Source organism: Rhinolophus hipposideros (assembly GCF_964194185.1).
Source record: "Rhinolophus hipposideros genome assembly, chromosome: 22".
Classification (NCBI taxonomy): domain Eukaryota; kingdom Metazoa; phylum Chordata; class Mammalia; order Chiroptera; family Rhinolophidae; genus Rhinolophus; species Rhinolophus hipposideros.
The window spans coordinates 37869272-37896249 of NC_138068.1; the positions used below are offsets into that span (position 1 = coordinate 37869272).

The 26978-nt window shown below is 37.7% G+C and overlaps 1 protein-coding gene across 1 annotated transcript in view; it reads left to right on the forward strand.

Moving 5' to 3' along the window:
- Positions 1-26978, forward strand: part of PCSK2 (proprotein convertase subtilisin/kexin type 2) — a 303867-nt gene that overhangs the window by 219487 nt on the left and 57402 nt on the right. Inside the window, exons 6-7 of the mRNA XM_081033946.1 lie at positions 9350-9426; positions 24299-24387. Of these exons, the coding sequence (XP_080890072.1) occupies positions 9350-9426; positions 24299-24387 (166 nt within the window). The remainder of the gene's footprint in view (positions 1-9349; positions 9427-24298; positions 24388-26978) is intronic.

Genomic DNA, 26978 nt, shown 5'->3' on the forward strand with positions numbered 1-26978 from the left:
ACAACACAAGTAATAGAGTGGGATGGTTATGATTTTAATGCAGAGAGACAGAGTTACACAGTTAAGGGAGAGGCCTCAGAGGCCAGACTGTGGAGTTAGACTGCCTGGTCTAAATCCCTGAGTCTTTTCAACTGTGTGACCTTGGGCAAAATATTCAACTTCTCTGTGCTTCAGTCTCCCTGCTTATAGAATGACAGTGATAATAAGAGTACTACTACATAAGGACATGATAAGGAGGAGCTAATGCATACAAAGCATATAAAAGAGTCCTTTGCACAAAATAAGCACTCAATATATGTTATTTGTTATTATTATGGCAAAAAAAAATTTTTACAGAAAAGATTACATGCAATGAAAACTATGTCTTCCTTCTCCCCAGACCCCATGCCCTTCCCTAGAAGCAAATCACCATAAAAAGGCTCTTGTGATGTTTCCAGAAATAGTCCACACATTTCCCATCAAGTATATCTCTCTCTTCTATGCAAACAAGAACTCACTATGCACTTTATTCTGCATGTTGCTTTTTGTACTTAAAATATTTCTTGGGAGGCAGTTCACCACAGGCCTCAAATCTCATCGTTTGCCAGGGTTGCAGCTGCACATCACACAAGTGCACCATCATTTATTTAGTCGTTCCCCAGGATGAAAACTTAAGCCGTTTCTTTTTTTTTTAATTTATTGGGGTGACAATTGTTAATGAAATTACATAATTTCAGGTGTACAATTCTGTATTACATCATCTATAAATCCCATTATGTGTTCACCACCCAAAGTCAGCTCTCCTTCCATCACCATATGTTTCATCCCCTTTACCCTCATCTCCCTCCCCCCACCCGCCTTACCCTCTGGTAACCACTGAACTATTGTCTGTGTCTATTAGTTTTTGTTTCTCATTTGTTTGTCTTGTTCTTTTGTTGTTTTTTGGTTTATATACCACATATCAGTGAAATCATAGGGTTCTCTGCTTTTTCTGTCTGACTTATTTCTCTTAGCATCATACTCTCAAGATCCATCCATGTTGTCACAAAGGTTCCTATATCATCTTTTCTTCCTGCCAAATAGTATTCCATTGTGTATATATACCACAATCAACAAATGCAGTAAAGTTGCTGGCTACAAAAACAACGTACAAAAGTCCATTGCATTCCTATATACTAACAATGAAATCTCAGAAAAAGAAATACAAAAAACAATTCCTTTTGCAATTGCAGCAAAAAGAATAAAATACCTAGGAATAAACTTAACCAAGGATGTGAAGGATTTATATGCTGAAAACTATAAGACATTTTTTAAAGAAATTGAAGAAGACACAAAGAAATGGAAAGACATTCCGTGCTCATGGATTGGAAGAATCAACATAGTTAAAATGGCCATATTACCCTTAAGCTGTTTCTAGTCTTTCACTTTTGCCATCATACTGTCATAAATGCATTTAAAAACAAATCTTTCACATATATGTAAGCATGTATCTTTAAGACAGATTCTTAGAGCTGGGAATCCTAGGTTAGAGAGTCTGTGTATCTTTTTTATAAATATTGCCAAATTTCTATTCAAAGAGATTGCACCAATTTACACACCAACCTCCCAAGTACACTAGTGCCTCTTTCCCTCATTCTAACAATATTTTAAATATATAAAACAAAGTACATAGGATAACCAAGGAAAGCAATTATATTAAAACACGGTTATCAAAAAATTAAAAATACACATTTGTGAAGTGGTAATGTGTATGTTTCTTTAATAGTGCTATTAGTGTTATAATAGTGTTATAATAGTGTTATTTTTGTTCTTTAAATGAGAAAAGCTAGTGACTCATAAGAGTGAGTAGACGAGATATTTCAGCATATCTTCAGCAACTATAATATGATATGAAAGTATATTTTGGTGACAAACTCACAGCTACTGCTTATAATATTGTGGCTTATAGTCTACATCCATAATTGAAGGAAATGCTAAATTTGAGTTGGCAGCTTGTGAAAATAAAGACATAAATTTTTTCTGAACAGGTTTTGGACCCTGTCTGAGGGGCAGTTCTTGGAGATTAATTGCAATGAGTGTCAGCTTCTCCTCAATGCATCTGGTCAGCCCCAAGAATTGATACTTTTACGGCAGCTATTAAAATTTATGCATGAGAATTGGCCTCAGTCTAGCCTAATACAGGTTTCTTTGGCCTCCTAAATACCAAGACAAGCCAAGAAGCCATGAGCAGGCAGAGATAACTCTAAAGAAGCCATCCAGAAGTTCTGCCTTGACTGTGTCTTACAGATAGTAATAGCCCCACTTCTTCCTTCAATACATCTGCTTTTTTACCCTACAGGGTTTTGGACAATATTAAATAAAATAAGAGAATTTGAACTCCTTTAAAAAAACTTAAAGGCGTTCTATTAACTTAAGGCACTGTTTTAACCATTAAGAATTAATGTCATCTCCTCTTATGTTTAGTGCTTAGAACCTCTCTCAAATATGCTGATAAGGGCGACACTGAGAGCCAGAGAATGGAGCTGCTCAGCTTTGGGAAACATCCAAAGCCCAGCAGTCTGGGCCATGGCTTGGGGCCTGGTGCTACTTGTCAGGCTGGCTATGATGTTGGCATCATTTCTCCTACCTAGAGAGTACACTAGGGACTTAGAGAAGTTGCTGGAATTTCCAGGAGCAAGAAGGAAGTGATGGTAGGCGGTGTCAAATCCACAATCAGAGAATACTGTCTCTGGAAAAAACAAACAACTCTAGAAATCTTAGAAGTATAGGAGAAAGATTGCAAATAATTTTATGACTATGCATCTTTTTAAAAATCTTTTGAGTGCTGAAGAAATGTTAAATTTCATTAAGTTTTACAGCCAGACTTAATATAGACATAAATTCGCTTAATGTTGGTTTCAGTCAAAAGTAAGCTGAACATTATCATCAAACCAGTGCATGTGGGAGAATTATTTGAGGAAAATCAAAATAGACACAGTTGGGAACATTCAGCCATGACCATATTAGATGCAAGTAGGCGCAGTGGCAAAATTCTTTAGACTAGAACAAACTGGGCTCTTTTGCTGCTCAGTTTCCCTACAGATGAGCTGTGTTCTGGGGCAATATGGTTGCAGTTTGAGAGTCTATCTGGGGAAGCTCATTACTCTTTCATTAGTCCATGAGCACAGTGCAATTTCAGCTAATATTGTTACACAGCTCCTCGCTCGGTTATTTGGTTAAATGCCTTCGGGGAAAGTAGCAAGCCAGAATAAAGGGACAAATGCAATACGCTTTCTGGTTCCAAGTTCCTACAGCTATGGAATTATACTGTCAACTAATCATACGCCAGGCTGTACTCATGACCATAAACCTATTGTTTGAGGTACTATTTAAGTCCGGTGTTACTTGACATTTCACAGGGGACATCTTGTCTCCCTGGTACAATTTCTCTGAAGTCTGAGCTTACATGTGACTATAACTGGAGACACCTATTTCTTGCCATGTCTCACAGACATGCTAGTACTTACATAATGCATTTGTGTGAAATTGAAAACAGTGCCTCCCACCAGTGGATAAATTGCAAAATAGACCAGACCCTCTGAGCAAACAAATCAGAAAATGTGCCCCTTTCTGGGCAGATAAATGAGAAAAGTGTCATCCCTCTGGGCTAACCAATTATTATTTAAAGTCCCACCCCATGTACACCTGAAAGTAATATATTGTATGTCAACTATAATTGAAAAATTGAAAAATTTTTAATTAAAAAAAATAGTAAATAAAAATAAAGCTTCACCTTAGGGAACGTGACTTAGCAAGTCCTGTGCGGCTCCCAGTTGCTTCCCTCTAGCATGCACCCTTATGCCAGGCACAAGCTGCTTGGCTATACATGGCAGCCCTAATTAAAGATACCATTATCCTAATTTTGTAGACAGACCACAGAGTTTGCTCCTCAGTGCTCTAAATATATCTGTTCGGTCACACCAGTGGACCTTCATATTAAACATATTGGCCTATTACAAAAGCCTGGTATTGACAGAATGCCAATGCAGCATCTCATTTAAAAATGAAAGACAGGTGAGGCTTTGTGTACCAGACACTACATGTACCCATATTAACTGGACCATTACCTCTGCATGCTGAGGGCTGTTTACCGAAAACACCTGCTACTCTCTGCCAAAGGTGATCTTCTGACCACAGCAACAGACACAGCACTGTAGCTAGAACAACAGAAGAGCTAGAGGGTTGATGCATTTGGGAGCAGCCTTTAACCAGTGCTGAGCAGCGTATTGGTAGAAGCAGTGGTGGGGCTCTCTCCTAACTCTGTGGGCACCTCAGCAGGAGAGGTACACTTCAAACTCCCAAGATAGAACGGGACATGGGACAGGCATTTCTCAGAGCAAAGGGGGCTCTTCAGGAAGACAAGGATGGGTGACATGCTCTAATGTAGACCCCAGGCTATCAGAGGCAGCCTGCAGGCCCAAGAGGTCTTGGATGTCAGTCACGGGTTGGCAAATACTTTCTATAAGATATTGTAAATATTTTAAGATTTGTGGGCTTCTGTCACAACTATTTGTCTGCTGCTGTAGCGTGAAAGCAGCCATAGGCAATCTGTTAACAAATGGAAATGGCTATGTTCCAAAAAAAAGCGTTATTCACAAAAACAGGTGCTGGGCCAGATTTGGCTTGTAGGCATTTTTTGTCACCCTTGCCATAGGTGATCAAAGAAAATGAAGGACACAAAAGTGGAAGTAAGAAGTGAGAGAATGCCAATACTTTGTTCGACAATGTGCTTGCCAGCTTACGTCTATTCCTTAATTTTTTTCTTCACAACAACCAAGTAGTTACAGTTTTATCATCTGCATTTTAAAGACAAAGAAACTACAGTTTCCAGAAAAATAAGAAAATTTCCAAGCCCAGTCTAGGTTCAAAACCAGATCTGTCTGACTTTAATGCCTCTCTTCCTTTCCTTACTCCAAGCTGATGCCTGCAGACACATTTGCCTTGTGCATCCCAGCAAGGAAAGCCCACAGGTCCCAGAGGCGTTAGATTCCAGATTTGGGGGTAGAGTTGGCAGTGCCAGAACTGGGTTCAGTCTCAAGGATCTCAGAAGCTTCTCGGAGAATGTTAAAGCAATGGGCCTGGTTACTACTGAGTTCATCTCCAGCTTGCATGGTGATGCATGCCTGATGTGTGCCATTTGTTGGACTGTGCCATTGATGGCCGCACAAATGCAGGGCCTTGGATTTAAAAAGTCAGAAGTTTTCATGAAAATAAGTAAGTCTTTTATCCTTTCTTAGTGTGCATGCAGGCCATCTGATTGAAAGTGCACAGTACAAACAATGGCCAGACCCATAATTATTAAACTTCCTTGATAAGAACTAATCTGGTTTTTTTCTTACTATGCATTCAAATATTCAGAAATGAAGCCTTAGAATTCTTAAATACCAGAGGTTATTTTTTTCCCCCTGCACTCAACTCTTATGAAAGAAGATGAGCGAAGTTTCTTCCAGAAATAATTTCCAGGGAAGCCCTGAGTTCAGTTTGGGTTCAGCCCAATCTTCTCACTTTCTGGGTGATAGTACAAAGATAATTCAAGTTCTTAAGGATGACTCTGAATCATGCTGATCCTGAATCATCAGTGATTAAATTATGTTTACAAAACACCTAGTATTTTCTAAAGCACTAAAATAAGCTAATGAATTTTAGGAAGAAGTTTTAGAAGAGTGAAAATCAAAACAAACTTCTGGCTTAACCTAGGATGACAGGAGCATTAAATTTACAGAAACAACACTTCCCCCAAAATGTCCATGTTAATGGCTATCTTAGAAAATTCCAGGATCACTCAAGGCCAGTTTAATTTATTCCTTTACACAAATAATTTCATGGAAGACAACATTGTAATTCAAATCAATAAATGATTCGCTTTTGGCTATAAAAGTATAAACAGAATGCTTGCAAAATATTGTTCATTGTTTTTTCTTGCCATAAACTATTTGATTTTTAGTTAGAAAACATTCAGCCAAACAAAAACAACTGTTTTCTTTCCTTAATACCAAGTATAGTCTGTTATGCAAGGAATTTAGCATTAGTCATCAAACTAATTGTAAAGACAACAAAATACTTAGAGTTGTAAGTTACCATATATTTCAATACTCAAAGGTCAATTTGACCCCAGACAATACGTAGTCTTTCTTTTTGTTGTAAAAGTGGTCTCAGAGTTGCGTGGATTCTTGGCTAATGGTTCTGCTGTCAGAACTCTCTATTTCTTCCCACAAGACCCAACTCATCCCAGAGCGAGACATTTTCTCCAGAATCAGGAACGAGCACCAGAAAGCCTCAGCCCAGACCACAGGTAATGATCATAAGCCAGAAAGGTGAGCCAGGCTGGAAAACATGTGAAACTGGTCAATTGCTCAGTCAACAAACACAAAGGTTCACAAAGTTCTGGTTTGAGTTTTCTCTAGTTGAATTTAATTCTATCTGCCAGCCTGATTGTAGTGATGGTAAAAATTTTACCTTGGTCAACTCATGTTTTCCCCCAACCCTTATGTCTCCAGAATTGCCCTCAAGCTTCAAAGGATGAACACAGCATGAAGGGGTGGGAAACAAGGGTCCTGGTGCTCATATCTCATCATCTGTCCACCCTGGATTCTCCTGCTCCAGGCATCGCCATGCTTACTGGCAAATCAGTTCATGCAGATCCTGCCTGAACCCCGTGTCATCATTGTATTGACTCCAGACATTTCTAGCTTGTTCTCACTGTCATGTTCTCACTAATCTCAGGTTCCCTCAGAATATTCTGCTGTTCTCTGCTCCATACTGAGGGTCATAGGAATGCACAGTGAGGCCACCGCAACCCCCTTGGCTAAGATGCCTCATAAAGCTGCTTCTAACCTGCATGTTTGTGTCCCTGTCCACAGATGAGTCCCAGACTTCTCTGAAGTTGGACATTCCAACACACCCCCATCCCACTCCAAGAACACAGCTCAGAAGAAATAGGTAGCACTCGGGTCCCTCCAAGGACCCCACAATGGCTACTCATGCTGAATTTTCTGAATTTTCTATCCAACTCATCTTAGACTAGGGAATTTTAATCTCTGTGGAGAAATAAATCAGGCTTAGCAAATAGTCTTCCAAATCTGTTGCTTAAATTTCAACTTCAACTTTGAAACCCAAAAGAAAAAGTATTAACTTGGGCTTCTCTTGATATTCCTACCCTACCAATTCTGCCTAAGACTACTTTTGTCTCAAAATTTCAGGGAGAATTAGGGGTAACTGAACATAATAAGTTACTGCTTCAAAATAGTATCCCTCAAAAGAACTGAGATTCAAATATCTCTAGAAGGTCAAGGAAAAAAAGAAAAAGAAAACATGCCAAATTCGAGAGGGTCTCCCAAAGACAGGGATTATAGACCAGATAGAGAATTAAAATTTTAAAGGTAAAAGCAACTAGTTTGGGATCTAAATGGAGGAAGAGCAGAACTGAGGACTTGCTGATAATTATGGCCAGTGGAGACAGGAAGATGTTCTCTCTAAAGGTCAGATGTTGAAGGAAAACCTAGATTGTGGAATAAAAGATAGATGTATTCATGACCCAAGGTATAATGACTGGTCCAAATATTGAAGAGAATATTGGGGGGAGGTGGAAAGAGGAATTGTTTTTCAAAGGTATAAATGTTCTGTTATGCAAATGAGTAAGTTCTAAAGCTCTGCTGTACAACACGGTCAACAATAGAACATTGTGCACTTTAAAATACATGAAGAGGATAAATCTCATGTTAAATGTTCTTACCAAAACACACACACACACACACACACACACACACACACACACACACACACACATACAAGGACATTTTTGGAGATGATGGAAATGTTTAGTACCTCGCTTATGGTGATGGTATCATGTGTGTATTTATACTCATATGCCCAAACTCATCACAATGTAGATGTAAATGTGTAGAATTTTTGTATACCAATTATACCCCAATAAAGCTAAAAAATTCAGAATTAAAAATTTTTAAACAAATTACTTTGGCCCCAAGCATAACATTTAAGTAAATTAGTAATACAATTGTGATACTTACAGCTCTGTCATCCAACAAATGGAAACACAAACTAATGGAATTAGTTAATTTTCTCTTAAAAACATTATGCTATTGTATTTTGTGTAGAAACTAGAGCGAGCTACAAACTAAAGTGTTTTACCTCATAAAAGAGCACAATTCCTGAAAATGTCTCTGGACCCACGGAATCAAGAAATGTCCAATCTGCAATAAGTGTCTAACCCAGTGCTTCCTATCCCAGTGTCTACTGTGGACAGGAAGCCATCTGGGGTCTTCTTTGATTATCTCAAAACCAAAGGAGAGAAGAATGCAATGAGAAGAGAGGAGATTCACTTGCTCAGCAACCCTGGGCAAGCAGAGAAGGCAGTGGGGAAGGAATGGATTTTAGTTGTAAAATGGTGGTGGATCATCTACCATCAGAGAAAAATTAGAACATAAAATCACTTAAAAAGAATTTAAGTGAATACGTAATTCATTTCTGTGAGGAAAGACAGTGGGAAAAAATGGAGGTGCTCTATTGCGTAGAATTTAAACTTCTAATTGAATACTGTGGGGTTTAAGAGTACTCCCAGTTTGCAATCGTATATTTATTTGTTTCATCACTTGATAGATGTTTATCTTCCAGCTAGGCTGTAAGTTACACGAGGGCAGGGATGTCACTATTGTGTTCTCATATTTAGAAAAGTCTCTGCATGTATTAGGCTCTAACTAATATGTTTTTGAAAAGTGTTTCTGCTGTAACTTTATAACAGCTCATGTAGTCTCTGTCAACAAAACAGTAAATTGAATAATAACTGAGGTTGTATTGTGGCTGATATTAGGAGTTTGGGCAGGGGTTGAGCACCCAGAAGTATAAAGGAGATAAGCTTTAAGTCAATCTGATACTGGAAGTGAATCTTCTGCATAAAGCAAGAAAACTCTAGAGGTCATCTCACTTGTGACATGAGAACTAGAATATTCGGCCATCAGTCCAAAGAAGCTTAATATATGCTGTGGATTCCATTTGAATCCTATTTACCCACAAGAGGTAACACAGCTTAAAATGAAGACAGTCCTAGAGAGCATAGTACTAAAATTTGCTAACTCTTTGAGGACTTAAAATAGGATAGGATGAGGAAACCTGGAAAACAGGATAAAGGGAGGATAGAAAGCCCCAAGGACACACTTCAGCTCTGTCACCATTTTGCAAGAGCTGTTCCAGAGCAGACCGTTAACACAACACACGAGGGAGGGACAATAAACACGAAACAGTCATTTCTCACAGCATTTTCTCTTGCCTGTGCCTTTGGCTTTATTGACACAGTGAGACACCTTGTGTTTTTCAGAACGCCGAAGCGAGTTATGACTTCAGTAGCAACGACCCCTACCCTTATCCTCGATACACAGACGACTGGTTTAACAGGTAAACTGAGCCTCATGCAGTAGCTTTGACTTTAGGTTTGGGGGTTTTATTCTGCTTCATTTTGTTTTTAAGGCTTGAATATCACCAGAAAAATAACCTAAATGTTTTACTAAATTGTATTGTGATTTTTTTTCTCTATGGCAACATTTTCTAAATTCTTGGATATTTTTAATATCGGAATGCTCTTCTAGAACTATCTTTCCACTGTTTTATTCTGTTGACTAGGAATTATTTAATCCTTTATTAAAGGTAGAAGAAAATAGAAATAATGAGAAATCCTTTCTCAACCCAGTACAAGGTGATTTAAAATATGCTGATTTCACTTGATTAGTTGAAACTATTGCAGAGAAATTTTTTTGCCCCCACGGGTCTTCATCTGTATGTTTTTGAAGTGTTTCTGCTGTAACATGATAAAAAAATTCATGTAGCCCCTTTCAACAAAATGATAAGTGAAACTGGCAGGGGTTTGAAGTACTGCTTGGCATCCAACCATATAAAACTATCTAACAGTCCATTCATTTTCTTCAGCCTGTTTGGCTACCAACATGTAAATGCAGTCTCTTTCTTTTTTTTCTCCAAGTAAAATTCTTGCCTAAATGCTTGTTTGCATTTAAGAAATATCAAGAAATAAAGATGAATGGCTTGCTCAACCAAAGAATACCATACTTTTTAAACCTAGAGCTTCCCTATTATTGATGTTCTCAGGTGAAGTTTATGAGAACATATGAACTTCAGTTAATGGTATAAAAATATATTATGTGGACAACACTTTACTCATTTCTTTTGCTTCTCATGACAAACTCATGGTACATAAAACAAATGTTGTCATTCTCAGTTTGGTGATAAGGAAATAGGTTCAGAAACATTGAGTGACCTGCCTGGTCAAACAGTATATATCAAAACCAACACTTGAACCCAAGATTCATAAATGCCTGTAATTTCAACTTGTACCATTCTTTTGTAAGCATCATTTTTATTATAAAAGGAATCATGATGGTCAGAGACTGGCCAGGGACAGGTCCCCAGTGGACCAGGTAGTTTAGACTCTGTCCTGACAATTAGCAAGTTGATCTGAGAATGTCTAGGGTGCAGAGAGGGCACACAGGTTGGGGGCTTGGCAATTACAGAAAATGCAGAAAAGAATAACAGAGAAAATACAATTCAAATTTGTAACATTTTAAAAAGATGATTGCTGATGTCAAATAACACAATTTACTCTCTATCAACTTCATCTACATCTTTAAAATGATCGTGCAATGTTTGGAAGTGTATGTTTAGCGAGTAAGGATGTATAAAAACATCTGAAAACTTTTGACATGAAGGGTCCCTTAACCCCAAGACTAATAACCCTAGGTCCTAACATACCCTTAGCAAACAGAACGTTTATAGACACAGGGATGTGGCATTACTAAATAGATGTCACTTAGCCGGGGGTGATTCATAATTGCAAACTGCAGTCTGGAACTGTTGAGAAGGACCGTGAGCGGGTGCTTGGCTTCAGTAGGACTCATTACCAGTTGACCTCAGAAAGGATAGCAGCAACACATGTGTCAGCTACTTGCCATCTCTCTGCAGCTAGTAGGTACTAAATTAATCTTTGATGGATTGATCTAGGAAGAAAAATATAACCAACAAAATGGTTTTCACCCTTACCTTATTTTTCTGCACCCAACACAACATTCCCCCAAACATATCATATCAAACATAGCATATCAAACATAGCATATCAAACATTCCTGTGTGATATGCTATAAGACTATTCTTTTTTTAAAAAGGAGATGATGGGGTCAAATATATGGTGATGGAAGGAGAACTGACTCTGGGTGGTGAACAAGCAATATGACATATAGATATTATATTACAGAATTGTACACTTGAAACCTATGTAATTTTACTAACCATTGTCACCCCCAATAAATTTTCAATTAAAAAAAGGAGATGATGATGATTTTTATCTTAAATATTTTCATTTGCAAATGTGTTCTTGAAAGTACAATTTTAAACTAGCTAAAATCTTCTAACAAAACTAATTAGTGCTTAGTGCAATGAAATTCTTCATTGTCAACAGTAAAAATTCCCAAGTGTCCAACTGCCTGAGACACAGTCATAGTGAGTCAGGCAAGCATGATGCTTATCTCTTAAGGAGCCAGTGACTCAAGACACAGTGTCCACTTTGACCAATAAATAGGATTTTTTCCCAGTTTTCAAGTCATTTTCTCAGATCCCCATCCACCAAGTCTTGTTATTACAAAGACTGCATGTGCCATGGTTCAAATCATGGTCCCTCAAAATATAACTATTATTATAAATGATTATGGGAGGAAGGTGGGTCAAAGTTCAAGCCCACATCACTGAGAGGATCCATAGTCTGAAATGTTAGGTCTGTCCTGCTGATCATTCCTGCTTGGGACAAGGAGAATTTGAATAGAGCCTCCTTACCACGAGTGCAGGATACATTTATTAACAATTCCCCCTGGGATGAAAAATTATGCCTGGTATTCTCCTCAATATAACTAGGTTTTGGAACAAGAGGGAGGACAATTACTGGGGGTGCAGAGGAAATAAAATTGGACATGAGTCAATAATTGTTAAAGTTGGGTGATGGGTACATGAGATTTCACTCTTCTCTTGTAAATCTTCAATATTTTCCATAGTAAGAAGTAAATTTCAAAAGTGTAGGGCATTAAAAGGGGTAATAAACAGAATTGGCCTTTAGTTTGGTACTCATGAAACTATTAGTTTTGGTGTGCAAACTGCTGAGGAACTTGCAATGTCATATGAGGAGGCAACAGATGCCCAAATCACTGCGGTGCTAAGTGTAGCCAAAGCTAAAAACAAAACAAAACAAAAATTGAAAGCTAATGACTATTAAGCAGGTACTATGTTTAAGGCACTGTTTTAAGTGTTTATTAAATGGTGTTTAATAAACACTCTGAAATAGGTATTATCATTATTATTCCCATTTTGGAAACTGAGGCACAGAAAGGCTAATTAACTTGTGCAAGGTCACACAGCTAAAAAGTGGTGGAGATAGGATTTGACACTAGTGAGGAAGTCATTACATTTACTGCCTTAATAGATGGCATTTGGTCTAGGATTTTAATGAAGGTGATAGGTAGAGTTGTGAGAGACTGTATTCCAGAGTAAGGATACAATTTAGGGGAAAAAGGGGCGTCAGGAGATACAAGCATATTCACAAGGTAGCCTGGATAACTGGCCTGGGATTTAGAGACCGGTGCATGAAGTAGCATTCTAAGAAGGCTTTATGGAAGACTAGGAATGAAAGGTTTGGACAGGTTCCTAGTGGAAAGGAGAAGCAGAGATTCTGTGGTTGGGTAGAAAACTGGGCCAGAGACATAGATGAGAATCATCCTCTATCGTACAAAGAATGTTGCTCCCAGAGCATTGAGCCCAGCACTTGCCTTTGTCAGGGTTTGCTGACAGTCTAGCATGTGCCTCTGGCCAACTGTGCAGCCACAAAGATATGTCAGTTTCTTAAACTGTTCTCTTCTGGGCACGACCACCATATCTGATGCCCCGTCTCTGTTCAGCAGATTTGGGACTAGAGAAATATTTGTTTCAGCACTCACAGAAACTTTGATAAAAGGCTGATTGATGCTGACCAGCAATGGGCTTGCTGCTATTGCTATTCCAGACACACTGCCTGCCACAAAGGCCAGTTACCTCTCAGAAGCAATTGGTGCACAGGAAAAGGCAGCCGCTCTCCATCAGTGTTCTCAACGCAGTGAAAAGTAGAAAATAAAGCGCACTTCAAGGGGTACTCTCAAGCAAGCAAATAAAATGTTCCCCTTGGTTGGGAAACCAAGTACAAGAGCAGCGTGTCTCTCTTGGGCTTTCCTGATACTTGAACCATAGAATCATCCCCTCTGTACTTATCTGTTAACTTGTTTTCTTTCAAGTGTGTATTTCTTTAAGAATGTATTTAAAACTCCAAACCAAGGACTCTATGAAAGCAAGCTTCATACATATGCAAACTGCTTTTAGTGGATATGTATATTAAAATTTATTGCCTTGTGCTTAATTAGATTTTGTAGGATTATTCCTTTTTAAGCAGAGCAAGTATATTTATTCTACTCTGAATCATTTAATAATTACATGCAGTATCTGAGCTTCAGGAATATATTTGAAACATTTAAGAAATTTGTAAAGGAGAAATACCAATCGTCAAGTAAAAAAATAATCATAATTAACAATAATAATAGAAATAGTAGCAATAACCCAAATTGTAAAATGGTAGAAAGTAATACACATTTAACGAGTACCAATAGTGTGCTAAACAGACATAAGTTTGAGTGGGTTGCTATGAGGTATCAGGACCTAGCATCACATTTTCTTTTCTGGCTGTCATTCAATAAAGATTGATTAGCTGGTTGATAGATAGATGGCATGCCTTCTCAGCTATGCCAAGATGTTGAGTGGCATTGATATATGTCCGTTTTAGAGCTTCCTGCTTCTTCCAAGGTTTGCAACCCACGCAGTGTTGCTTGATTTTAGGTCAATGTTTGGTGAGGCATTGCAGCTCTGTATTCCGTTACTGTGCTGCTGTCCATAAAATTCCCTCTTGCATAGCATTTCCTTGACAGGCATTCACCACTGAAATGTCACCCCTGCCATCGGCAGTATTTATGGAGCATCACAGGGTGCAGCACACTCTATCTATTAGGCCATAAAGAGTAAGAGATTCTGTATTAGATGCAATTTTTGGCTGCAAAAAGTTTACTATAAATTCAGGAAGAGAGGAGACATTTATTACTCAAGCAACCAAAATGAGGGGAATGAGGAAGAAGAAATGGATGCTGAGGGACATTTATCTCCATGTGAGCTCATTTGATTGATAGCATTAGTAAAACCTTCAAATGAGAAAGATTTTCAGTGATTAACTTTTTTTTCTTATTAAAAGTCATATTTCATTTTGAAGAATGCTATGAGACAAGCCAAAGAAGAACATGTGAGAAAAATGGCTCTCTGTGGTTGGCTAGCTGCACACTGATGGAAACTAATACTTTACCCTAGTGACACTTAATGGTTTAGAAATAGACAAACATCTTTCCCTTCTGTCTTTATAGATAATTCTGAAATCACCTCCTGGATAATAAAATTCAAACTGCTTTTGAATACCTAATCTAACTTTTCCTTTCATGTGAGCTTTGAGAATATGGTAGTCCCCCCTTATCCATGGGGGTTACATTCCAAGACCCCCAGTGGATGTCTGAAACCACAGACTGTACCAAACTCTGTATATACTAGATTTTTTTCCCTATACGTCCACATCTATGATCAGGTTTAATTTATAAATCAACACAGTAATACATTAACAACAATAACTAACACTACAATAGAAAAATTATAGCAATATACTGGAATAAAAGTTATGTAAATGTGGCATTATTAAGTAAAATAAGGGTTACCTAAACACAAGCACTATGATACCACTACAGTCAATCTGATAATCAAGTTGGCTACTAAGTAACTAATGGGTGGGGAGTGTATCAGTATACAACATAGATACAAGGGACATAAGGATGATTCACTTCTTAGGTGGGATGGAGCAGGACAGTAAGAGATGTCATTATGCTACTCAAAGTGGCATGCAGTTTAAAACTTATAAGTTGTTTATATCTGGAATTTTCCATTTAATATTTTTGGACCATCGTTGACAGTGGGTAACCAAAACCTTGGGAACCATGGATAAGGATGGGACTACTGTCCCTGATAAGCCAATATTTCTTCAAAGAGTGCTGTTGCAATAAACCCTCTCTCTATTCAAACCAGAGCACAGTGAAGTCCAATAGAGTTTAATTTTGTTAGCTATTCTGAGCCTTTGGAGAAATACCACACAAAAAAAGTGTTTTTAATTTTGTTTCTAGTCCCCTACATGGATTAGACAAGTCCTTATTATTTAAGTTTTCCCTTCAGCTAAAAAAAAAAAAAATAGACATAACACAGATTTGGGAATTACGGAGAAAATTATATCAATTGTGAAAGAATTATCTGTGTATAATCATTTCTATTTTGGAAACTAATGTTATACATGCCAAGTAGGGGGATTTTATGGTCCTCAGGTACAAGTAATTCTTTTTTTAAGGGAGAAAAATACAGTAGATTGTGATGGGAAAATGTAGTGTTCTGTTAATGACTTGGTATGAAATAATTGATCACTAAATCAGTTTCCCCTCTCTGTAAAATGGGAGTAAAACTCCACCTTGAAGATTTATATAAGGTACTAGAGATGTATACTAGAGAGTACTTGGTACACAGCATAGCACATGGTAGGCACTCCCAAATGGCAGCAAATATAACTGTGAAATTCAGTGAAGAGATTTGGACAGGAGCTAAGACAAAGTTTCCCCTAGATAGAAAATGAAGAGAATTTATGCCAAAGGAGTAAATGAATGGCCTGGCCATTCACCCATCTTTCTCGAACATCCATTCTTTCATCCAAGCTTTTTTGAGAAAGTAGATAACAGTCAGCTCCAGGTTAAACTTTCTGGCAAGAGTCTGGTGCTTGTATTTCTGCACTGCTAATTGAAAGAGGAGTCATATCCAAAGATAGTGTGCATGCATGACATGAGCTTAATCTATTTGGAAAATTGAAAAGCCTAGCATCTAGCTTCAGAAAGACAGAGAGCCTCTTTAATTCTCCAGAAAACACTAGGTGCTTGCCAGCAGACCTGGAGTTTTCCTCACAAGCAGCTACACTCTCTCACCTATTTAACCAGGACTCTTGAGATCCTAAAGTCTTACGTTGGAGAACTCATTAAACATTAGCCATCTTACATGATGGATACCAAACTAGCTGAGTAATCTCTGCATCTCAGCTCCAATATATCCGGCATTGCAGCATCTTTCTACATAGATATGGCTGAAAAGACTGTAGCTGGCCACTGTGGAACCTCGGTTCTTTAAGAATCCATAGACCTAAGGAGACTAGAGACTAGAGGACAAAGACAGCCTCATGCCCATGAACCTGGCAAAGTTGCCCACTGGCTTGCTGAATGAATCTGCCTTATTCGCACTATTCTGGATTCATCTTTGTGAATCCAGAGCCCTAAAATACTATTACAAGATGTAGCTGTTGGATATAGAACTAAAAAGTCAATTATAACAACTGTAGGATCAATAGTCAGGAACAGAGACTAAAGGAAGACAGAGAAAGAAGTTAGAAAAATATCTCCAACTCAATATTAGTCTACAAACCAAAATTCTAAAATATATGAAAAAAATACATTCAACAAAATAAAAAACAGGACATGAATTTATACCAGATAAAATTTATTTTATGGCATCTTGAAAAAGACTTTTAAACAGTTATGTTTAAAACACCCTTACAGAAACACACTCAGAATGTTTGACTAAATATCTGAGCACCCTGTGGCCCAGCCAAGTCGACACATAAAATTAACCATCATGCTTTTTATCTGCACTTTTGCTCAGAGTTGCAAATGCATGGAAAACATCTGTTTAAAAGGAAAAATAAATGAAATGGGAAACACAAAAAAATATGAATATGAAAAAGAACTGATTGGAATTGAAAAATATAGCCTCTGGAATAAAATCCCAATAAATGGAATAAATTGTAGCCTGGTTACAGTTGAAAAGGTAATTAATGAATTGAAGATAACACTGTTTATCAAAAACCTACAGCAAAGATTATTCTTAATGCTGAAATTTTGATGGCATACTCTTGAATCCTGGGACAAAATAAGAATGTGGCCTATCATCTCTTTTATTTGACAGTGTACTGCATCTCATAGCCAATGAAATAATTATAAATCTCAGAAAAGATAGGGAGAAAAGTATAAAATTTAGAAAACACATAAAAGAAGTCCTAAATGAATGGAGTGACATACTAAGTTCATGGATAAGAAGATGTAACAATATAAAGATGTTAAGTTCATCTATTAATTCAATGCAATATCAATAAAAGTCTTAATAGCATTTTTTTCCTGTGAAACTAGACAAAATGATCTTAAAATTGATATAGAAAAACAAAGAGCCAAGAATATAATAAGAAAACAAGAGAGGAGGAGGTTGCGGGGGAGGAGAATGAATATGAAGAAAAACAGAGGAGATTAATAACAACAGCAAAGTGAGGAAACTTTGCCTACCAGATATCACAACATTATAAAATCATAATACTTATGAGAGAGCATGGTTAGTATAGGGAGAGGAAAAAAAAATCAAAGAAACAAAATGGATAGTCCAGAAGCAGAGCCCCCCACACACACCATAAAAGGAAGCTTACCATATGACCAAGATGTCAATAGGAACAATGAGAGGATGGTGTGATGAAATTCAATAAAAGGGGCTAGTTGTTTACATGGGAATATAGGTGTCTGCCTCACGTTCCGAACATAAATGAATCCAGGACAATTAAGACCTAAATGTATAGAAATATTTTAGAATTAAAATGTAGAAAAATATCTATATGATCCTGAGACAGGGATGGATTTCTTAAACAAAATGGTAAATCATAGGGAAATGAAAAGATTGATAAACCTGACAATGTTAAAATTAAACACTTTTCTTCAACAAATCACAATAAAGTTGAAAGACAAGCCACAGACTAGGAAAAGATAGGTTTTTATACAAAAAAACAAGGATTTAGTGTCCCAAATATATAAAGAACAACCACAAATCAATGAAAAAAAGATAAACAATAGAAAAAATGAACAGAGGTCATGCATAGGCAATTAAAAAAGAACACCTGAGTGAATTCACATATGAAAAGCTGCTCAAACTTCCTAGTAATGAGGAAAATGCAAAATTAGACTATGAGATATCATTTCACACCAATTGGGCTACCAAAAATGGTAAACTTTTAGGATGCAAAGGTTGGCAAAGATATTTGAGCATTCTTCCACTCTGCAGGAGGTAATATGTATCCATAAATCTGTTTTCACACCTACATACATGCTCCAGAGAAACTCTTCACATGTGCACAAGGAAATAATATGCAAGAATGTTTCTTTTCAAATTATTTTTAATAGCAAGCAAATTGCAAACAACCTAAATACCTATCATTAGGACTATGAATAAGTAAATTTCAGCATATTTTTAAATGAACTGCTACTACCCAGCACTAAAAATGAATGAACCAGGATTCATAAATAAACCTCAAAAATTAGAAGTGAATAAAGCAAATTTTAAATAGGTCATATACTATGAATCATTTATATAGAATTTGAAAACAAGCAAATAGTGGCATGCGTGCATATGCATATCTGATTGTAAGTAAAACACATAAAAACATGCATGGGCATTCCAAACATCAAACTTAGTAAGTGGTCAACTCTGAGGCATAATGGCCTCAGGGAGCGCTTTAATTATATCTGTACACATTTACTCCTTTTTTAAAAAATCAATACCAAAAAAAAATCTATACCAATAGAAAACACAGGAATGTGCCCCTGTAATTACAAATTTCTTTGATCCTGAGGATACCTAGGAATCCTTCAACGGTCAGGTACAAAACTACATATGTTGCTTTACTCACAGTCCACTAATTTAAATGTCAATCTCATCTAAAACACTCTCACAGAAACACCCAGAATAATGTTTGACCAAATATCTGAGCACCCTGTGGCTCAAGTTGGCACAAATTATATGTGCCAAGTTGACACATAAAATTAGCCATCACACTTTTTATCTGCACATTTCTGTCAGGAATAGATGATAGTCAAGGGTCACGGTTAAGATTAGGGTTTGAGCAGCAGAACTGACTTTGAATTCTGGTTCTGCCTCCTAATTGAGAAGTGATTTAATATCTCTATGGCTGAACTTCTCCTTCTTTAAAATGGGATAATAATAGTTTTTTGTGAGGATTAAATAAAATTATGCATGCAGCACTCTAAGCACAGTGCCCATCCTATAGTAGGTATCTAAAAATGAGACTTTTATTCACATTGCGGGATGTATCTTACTCTATGCCTTGAATGGAGCACATATAAAAAGACATGCTTTTGGCTGGAAAGGAGAAGAGGAATGACTAATCACTCTAGTGGAAGGCCAGCAATGTGGAAAGAAGTGTCTGAACTCTCTCTGGAGATCACCAAGGGCCTCAGGTTTTCACTTGGATACCTCTGCAACCACTGCAGCTATTTGCGATACGCCCAGTACAGTCGTCATGACAATATAGATTTTAACCCCATTCTCCCACAGGTTAACCATGGGTTGTCCCTCTAGCCTTCCTTATTCATTGTATCAGTTATCTATTGCCAAATAATGCCACATAATGAATCATCTCAAAACTTAGTAGCTTAAAACAGTAAGCATTAACTATTGTTCACAAGTCTGTAGATCAGCTAAACTGTTGTGTTGATCCGGATCAGGCTCAGCTTTGTGGCCAAGCTCACTCACACATCCACGGTCCGGTGGTTCAGGACGGCCTCTCTCACTGGTCTGCAGGATGGGTGGTTCTCACCTGGGTTGACAGGCACAATGAGTTGCATACCTTTCATCATCCGGTAGGTGAGCCTGGGCTTGTCCACATGGCACCTGGGCTGGGTTTCAAGAGAAAGAAGAGAAAAAGCTAAGCTTTTTGAGAGCTAAGCTCATCATGCCCACCACATGCTTTTGGCCAAAACAAGTCAGAAGGCCAGCCAGATTCAAGGGGGGAGAGGGGGAATATGCTCTACCTCTTCATGGGAGGAGCAAGAAAATCATACTGCCAAGGGCATGGACCTGGGAAAGCAGTGGACTGGAGCCATTTGAACAATGCAGCACCCCAATGATTCCTGTCACTTGCCTCTCAACCTTCTGCCCACTGACCTGTGTTAGAAAGAGGCCAATCAAGCAACCATATTTGTCCCTTGCTCCCTATTTCAATTTCTACTTCTGACAGACTTACTTTTTATTCTGGAGACAAGAGGGAGCTACTGAATGTTCTTAAGAAAGCAAAGCAACCAAATGAAAATGGATTTGGACAAAGATTTTCCTGACACTCAGGGAGCAAGTACATTTGCCTGACAATCAAGAAGGCAAGATTGAGGGGAAAGCATTCAAGACAGTGGAAACAAAGCCTACAAAGTCCCAGAAATGTGAAAAGATGGTGTCATGAACAATTATAGGAAACCTCCACTAGTTGCTTACAATTAATTAGTGTCACCTAATTTAGCAATGAAATGTTTCTTGTCATATGTTCCTCTGGAAAGCCCATAGTGTTCATCTCCCCATTTAAAGGCCACAGTTAAGGATATGGAAGCATTCAGTGTCTGTCATTTGCCCAGGCCAGTTCACATGCATTTGTCCTCCAGCCATTAGTGTCAGGGTAGAGACGGGCTTATTACCCTGTGGGAGGGTAGTGGGAAGTTTCAGTATGTGAGCATTGGTCTCAGACCTGGCTCAGCCACCTAATTACTGTGCACTTCCAAGTCAGCACCTCTCACAGTCAATTTTGACATCTGTGACATGGAGTAGTATCTACTCGTAGCTCTCCTGTGAGGATTAAAGGAGGTGAGGCAAGAAAAGCACTGAGCACAGTACCTGGCAATGAACAACCACCCAGTAAGTGACAGAATGGCTACTTGTCCTTCTAGCTACTTAGTCTCTTAGAGCAGAATCCACACCTGATGATATGGCCTCCATCAGCACCTCTGTGTTCTTCACAGATGTCAGTGGAAGTATTGACGAGCCTACGCAAGATCAATTTGCACATTTCAGGTCTTGGGAAGAGGTTCTTGACAGGGCTGATTATTAAATAATAAGGAAATTAGTGTCCAGTCAAATGAGATATGGCACTGATTTTTAAACTTTTATTTAAAAATTATTTGTTAAACATGAACCAAACAGCAACCAAGTAAGCCACATTTAATCAGTATCCATTAAAGTTCCATTTTAAAAAATATATGTGTGTATGGAATACTATTCGGCGTTAAGGAAAGATGATATAGGAGCATTTGTGACAACATGGATGGATCTCGAGAGAATAATGCTAAGTGAAATAAGTCAGACAGAAAAAGCAGAGAACCCTATGATTTCACTGATATGTGGTATATAAACCAAAAAGAACAAGACAAACAAATGAGAAACAAAAACTCATAGACACAGACAATAATTTAGTGGTTACCAGAGGGTAAGGGGGTGGGGGGTGGGTGATGAGGTTAAAGGGGATCAAATATATGGTGATGGAAGGAGAACTGACTCTGGGTGGTGAACACACAATGGGATTTATAGACAATGTAATACAGAATTGTACACCTGAAATCTATGTAAATTTACTAACAATTGTCACCCCAATAAAATTAATTAAAATATATATATATATATATATGTGTGTGTATGTGTATATATATATATATATATATATATAGCATATATATACTTATATATGGTATGTATTTTGTGTAAGTATATATTTAAATGTAAAATATGTGTGTATATATAATGCATAAGTGTATATTACATATAAATATATAAGTATATAATTATTAATATATAAATGGATATAAGTACAAATATATACTTAAACATAGACGTTAAAATATAAAGGGGTATATATTTCATACACACACACAGACGTGTGTATGTGCGCTTCCATGCTGTTTTTCAACATTTTAGTTTATCAATTTCTTCAGCATTTGAAATAAGAAAGTCACGTCCACAACAGACTCTCCCATCCAGTTAACCCATAACTAAGCACCTTCTCAAGAATCTCAAATGTGGTTTACAGAAAACTTAAAGACAAATAGATAGTGGTTTGCTTAGCACTTTGAGTTTTCACAGATCTTTCAACACAAGGTCCCACCTCTAATTATGAAGTTTACTTGAACAAAATATACATATTTTACTCTTGTTCCAAAGGGAATTTGGAGCCCAGGAGATATGTAGGCTTTATGGAGGGAGGATTTACTTTTGCTCACACAAAGAAATAAAATGTGTATGTGTGTGCATTTGCATATATATATATATATATATATATATGCATATATGTAATGTTCTTTTCTTTTTTTATTTATTTATTTATTTATTTATTTATTAGTTTCAGGTGTACAAGACAAGGTAATACTTAGACGTTCATCATTTATATCCCTCACACTGTGAACCCCCCTCCCCCCATCCACTATCCCTCCGACCTCACACTGAACCATCACATTATATATATAAAATTATAGTTGGCATTCATTAATGTTTAGCTTCTGGTGTACAATGCCATGATCAGGTATCCACAGTATCCCTGAGGTGGTCTCCCAAATAGGACGCATGTCCATCGGATACCCATGTAATGTTCTTTTCTTAAGGGCTGGTGCAATAGCATTGTTTGCACCAAGAGGATATCTCAAACAGTATGCTAGTCAACACTGCAGAAATCAAAACTCCCTAGGGCCCTGTAGCCAGTCAGCTCCTGCCCCCACATTTCCTTATTATGCTCACAGTTTGAATAGTGAGTGGAAAAGCCAGCCCTTGCTGCCGTGGCCCTTTAACAGGCCATGCTCACACTGTTCCAACAGACTTGGTAATAAGATCGTTTAATCTCTTACCTGCTTCACAGGCCATTCATTATAAAGGACTTTTCAGGATCAGGACTGGTAGTTTCAGATGAATTGTACCAGTGGAATCTTCCACATCTTGAAAGCTGTTTGGATTTAAAACATGCCTTCTGATTGACTTAAGAGTTTATGCTCGTTTCAGTTCTCTGTTGCTGCTCAACAAACTACCCCAAAACTTAGTGGCTTAAGAAGGAACAAACATTTATTTGCTCACAGAACTGTAACCTGGGCAGAGACAGCCTGTCTCTCTCCACTTGTTGCTGACGGGGGTGATCTGGCTGGTCTAGAGGAAGAAGGTGGCTCCACTCACGCGCTGGGTGTCTCATTTGAGGTGTTGGAACATTGGAGGTTGCTGGGCCTCTCTCCATGTGGTCTCCTCCATTTCTGGGCTAGTTCAAGCTCCTCTCTATGGCATCAGCTAATGGAAGTGGGAGCTTCCGGCCTCTTAAGAAGAGGTATATCATCCTTCCACTGCATTTTATGGGTCAATGAAGACAATCGGCCAGCCTAATTCAAGGAGAAGGGAAATGTACACATGAGGGGAAGAATTATTTGGAATCCTTTGGTATAAGGGAAAGGAAAGCAAGCAAAAGGGAGATAACTAACAGAATTACGGTGTCTGTTGCAGAAAACATTTTAGAACATGAGCCCTCAGAAAGCCTTGCTCAGGATTATAAGGCCAGACTAAACCTCAGAAAGATTATCTAATGAATGCATTGGGGTTCTGAATCTGGTCAGCTTCAAAGGTTCTGTGAACCTCTTGAAACTATACGCAAAATGCTGCCAATATATGCGTTTTTTTATTCCTGAAGGAAGGTGGAAATCTATAGCATTCAACATCCTCAAAGTCAACATCCTTGGAGTCTATGATCCAAAAACTATAAGTAATGATTATCCCATCACTGACAGGCAGCATTACACCCAATGGATAAGCCAGCCTTGAAATTAAGCACCACCCCACAATTCTATTACTCCAAAAAACAAAAACCAGAGCTGTTGCATTCAGCACAAACCTGTCTTATATTGTTTGTCACCAGAAACCTGCAAGTGCATTTTCTGCAGGAAGATACTTCAAATTTTAAAGTAAATATCACATTTCAAGGTTGAAATGTTCTGAGACGTCTCTTTTGGTAAAAACAAGCCAAGGTTAAGAAGACAGCTGGAAGGGGGGACATGGAAGAAAGGGGACCGTAGCATGCACAGATGGAAAATCGGAGTGGGGTAGGAGGGTGGGGAGGGCATGTGCTGGCCCCAGGCTAACTGAGCCATTGAAAAGAGCCGAATGGCTTCCAATTGATAGAATTTAAGGAATCTTCTCCAAAGTCTTTTGAAGCTGTATCTGACATCTTTATTTTTCTCTGCAGTCATGGGACCCGATGTGCAGGAGAAGTTTCTGCCGCAGCCAACAACAATATTTGTGGAGTCGGAGTGGCATATAATTCCAAGGTCGCAGGTAAGCTGTCCCTGCCAAATAGCAGGCCCCGTTCCAGGCAACCAGCCCCAAAACACATCACACCCTGGTCTCCAGGCTGGCCAGAGCCTGGCAAAAAACCCCATTGTGGATGGGGATCTGGGATTCCTAGATTTAGCAAGAGCGAAAAAATGGTATTTTTATTTTAAGCTATATGGCAATTTTAATAAACTTTTAAATTTTTTATTTAAGTGTAATATAAGTACAGAAAAGTGCACAAATCACAAACATACTGCTCAATGAATTTTCACAAACTGGCCATATCCATGTAGTCATCAAGAAACAAAACATTACCAGCATCCCAAAAGCCCTCCCATGTCCCCTCCCAGTTACTACCCATACACACAAGAGTAACCACAATCCTGATTTCTAACAGCAAACATTGGTTATGGCCAGTTTTTAAACTTTATATAAATGAAACTATATAGTCAGTACTCTTTTGTGTCAATATCAATAATATTTTAAAGATACCCAAAGACTGTGCAATATAAAGAGATGCATATAAATTGTTATAAACATACTCAGAATCTTCAAAATTTTTTGTTGTTGTTTGTTTTTGTTTTGCACAATGTATCTCATCTTTAAGGAAATATATTCTACCCAGAACTTTTTTATTAAGTTCTACAGGAAGGATATTTAACAATACCATCTTTACAAGGGGGCTTTAGAAATGAGGGTGTCAAGTCACTAGAAATTTAGAAACTAACACCTGTCCTTGCCCCACACCAAGAAAAACGAGGGAGAGAAAGAGGATGAAAGAGAGGGGTTTATCATCTTTCAACAAACAGCTGGAGAACAGAGTGGCTGCTGGCTCATTCCAAGTTTTGTATCAAATTGGTTCTTAATTTATTTAGGCTGAGTCATCCAACCTTGTTTTTCTTTTTTTACAACTGTCTTCATTTTTTTTTCCTGGTGATTTAATGGAACTATAAACATACATTGTGCTGACACTTGCATTTCCAGGGATCTAAATAAAGCAAAAGCTACCTATACAAACCCACCATTAACCTCTTTCAACACTGTTCCCTAAGAGGATTGCCTGAGCTGGGTGTTGAATTTCACAAAAGAATACATCTGGAAGTTTCTGAAATGTAAATAGAGGAGGCTTTGCCCCTTGATTTTCAGCTCTCTTTACTTTGTGTGCATCCAAAATGCTAGCATAAAAATGTCAGAAGCCATTATGAGCTCAGGGGAAAGAATATCACCCGATTAATATTTTATAAGCAAGGCTCATACCTCAGGTGGTAGCTGAGGCAAGATGGGTTTTCTATTCACAAGGCAGAACTGGAGGTAACTGGAAAATTCAAACTTGGATTTCCCATTCACAATTATTGTCTTCAAAATAGTTTGAAGGGTCTGTATACCCCAAGCAACTGGTTTGTTTGAACAAGGCATTCTTAGAACTACTACCTGCAAAAATTAAGAATTGGAGCAGCTCCATAGATAGGAAGAATTAATATAGTTAAAATGTCCATACTGCCTAAGGCAATATACAAATTCAGTGCAATTCTTATCAAACTACCAAGGACATTTTTCACATAAATAGAACATATAATCCTAAAATTTATATGGAACCATAAGAGACGCCCCCAATAGCCATGGCAATCTTGGGAAATAAGAACAAAGTATCACGATACCTGACATCAAATCATACTACAAGGCTACAGTAATCAAAACAGCATGGTACTGGCATAAAAACAAACACATAGATGAAAGTAACAGAATAGAAAACCCAGAAATAAATCCATGCCTATATGATCATTTAATCTATAACAATGGAAGCAAGAATTCATATTGGGGTAAAGACAGTCTATTCAATAAATGGTGCTGAGAAACCTGGACAGACACAGGCAAAAAAAATGAAGCTGGACCATCTCCTTATACCATAGAGAAAATAAATTCAAAATGAATTAAAGACTTACATGTAAGATCTGAAACCATAAAACTCCTAGAAGAAAATATAGGAGTAAATTTGCAGACATTACCCTTAGTAATATTTTTACTGATATATCCCCTCAAGCAAGGGAAGTAAGAGAAAAAATAAACATGGGATTACGTCAAACTAAAAAGTTTTTTCACAGCAAAGGAAACCATCAATAAAACAAAAAGGCAACCTACCAAATGGGAGAAGATATTTATCAATGATACATCTGATAAGGGGTTAATATCCAAAATTTATAGAAAACTCATTCAACTAAACACCAGATAAACAAACAACCCAATTAAAAAATGGGCAGAGGACCTGAAGAAACACATTTCTAAAGAGGACATACAGATGGAAAACAGACATATGAAAAAATGCTCAATCTCACTAATCACTAGAGAAATGCAAATAAAAACCACAATGAGATACCACCTCATATCAGTCAGAATGACTATCATCAATAAATCAATAAACAACAGGTGCTGTCGCGGATGTGGAGAAAAGGGAACCTTCATGCACTGCTGGTAGGATTGCAGATTGGTGCAGCCACTATGGAAATCAGTACGGAGGTATATCAAAAAACTAGAATAGCTTATGACCCAGCAATTCTACTCTTGGGTATCTATCCAGAGAAATCCAAAACACTAAT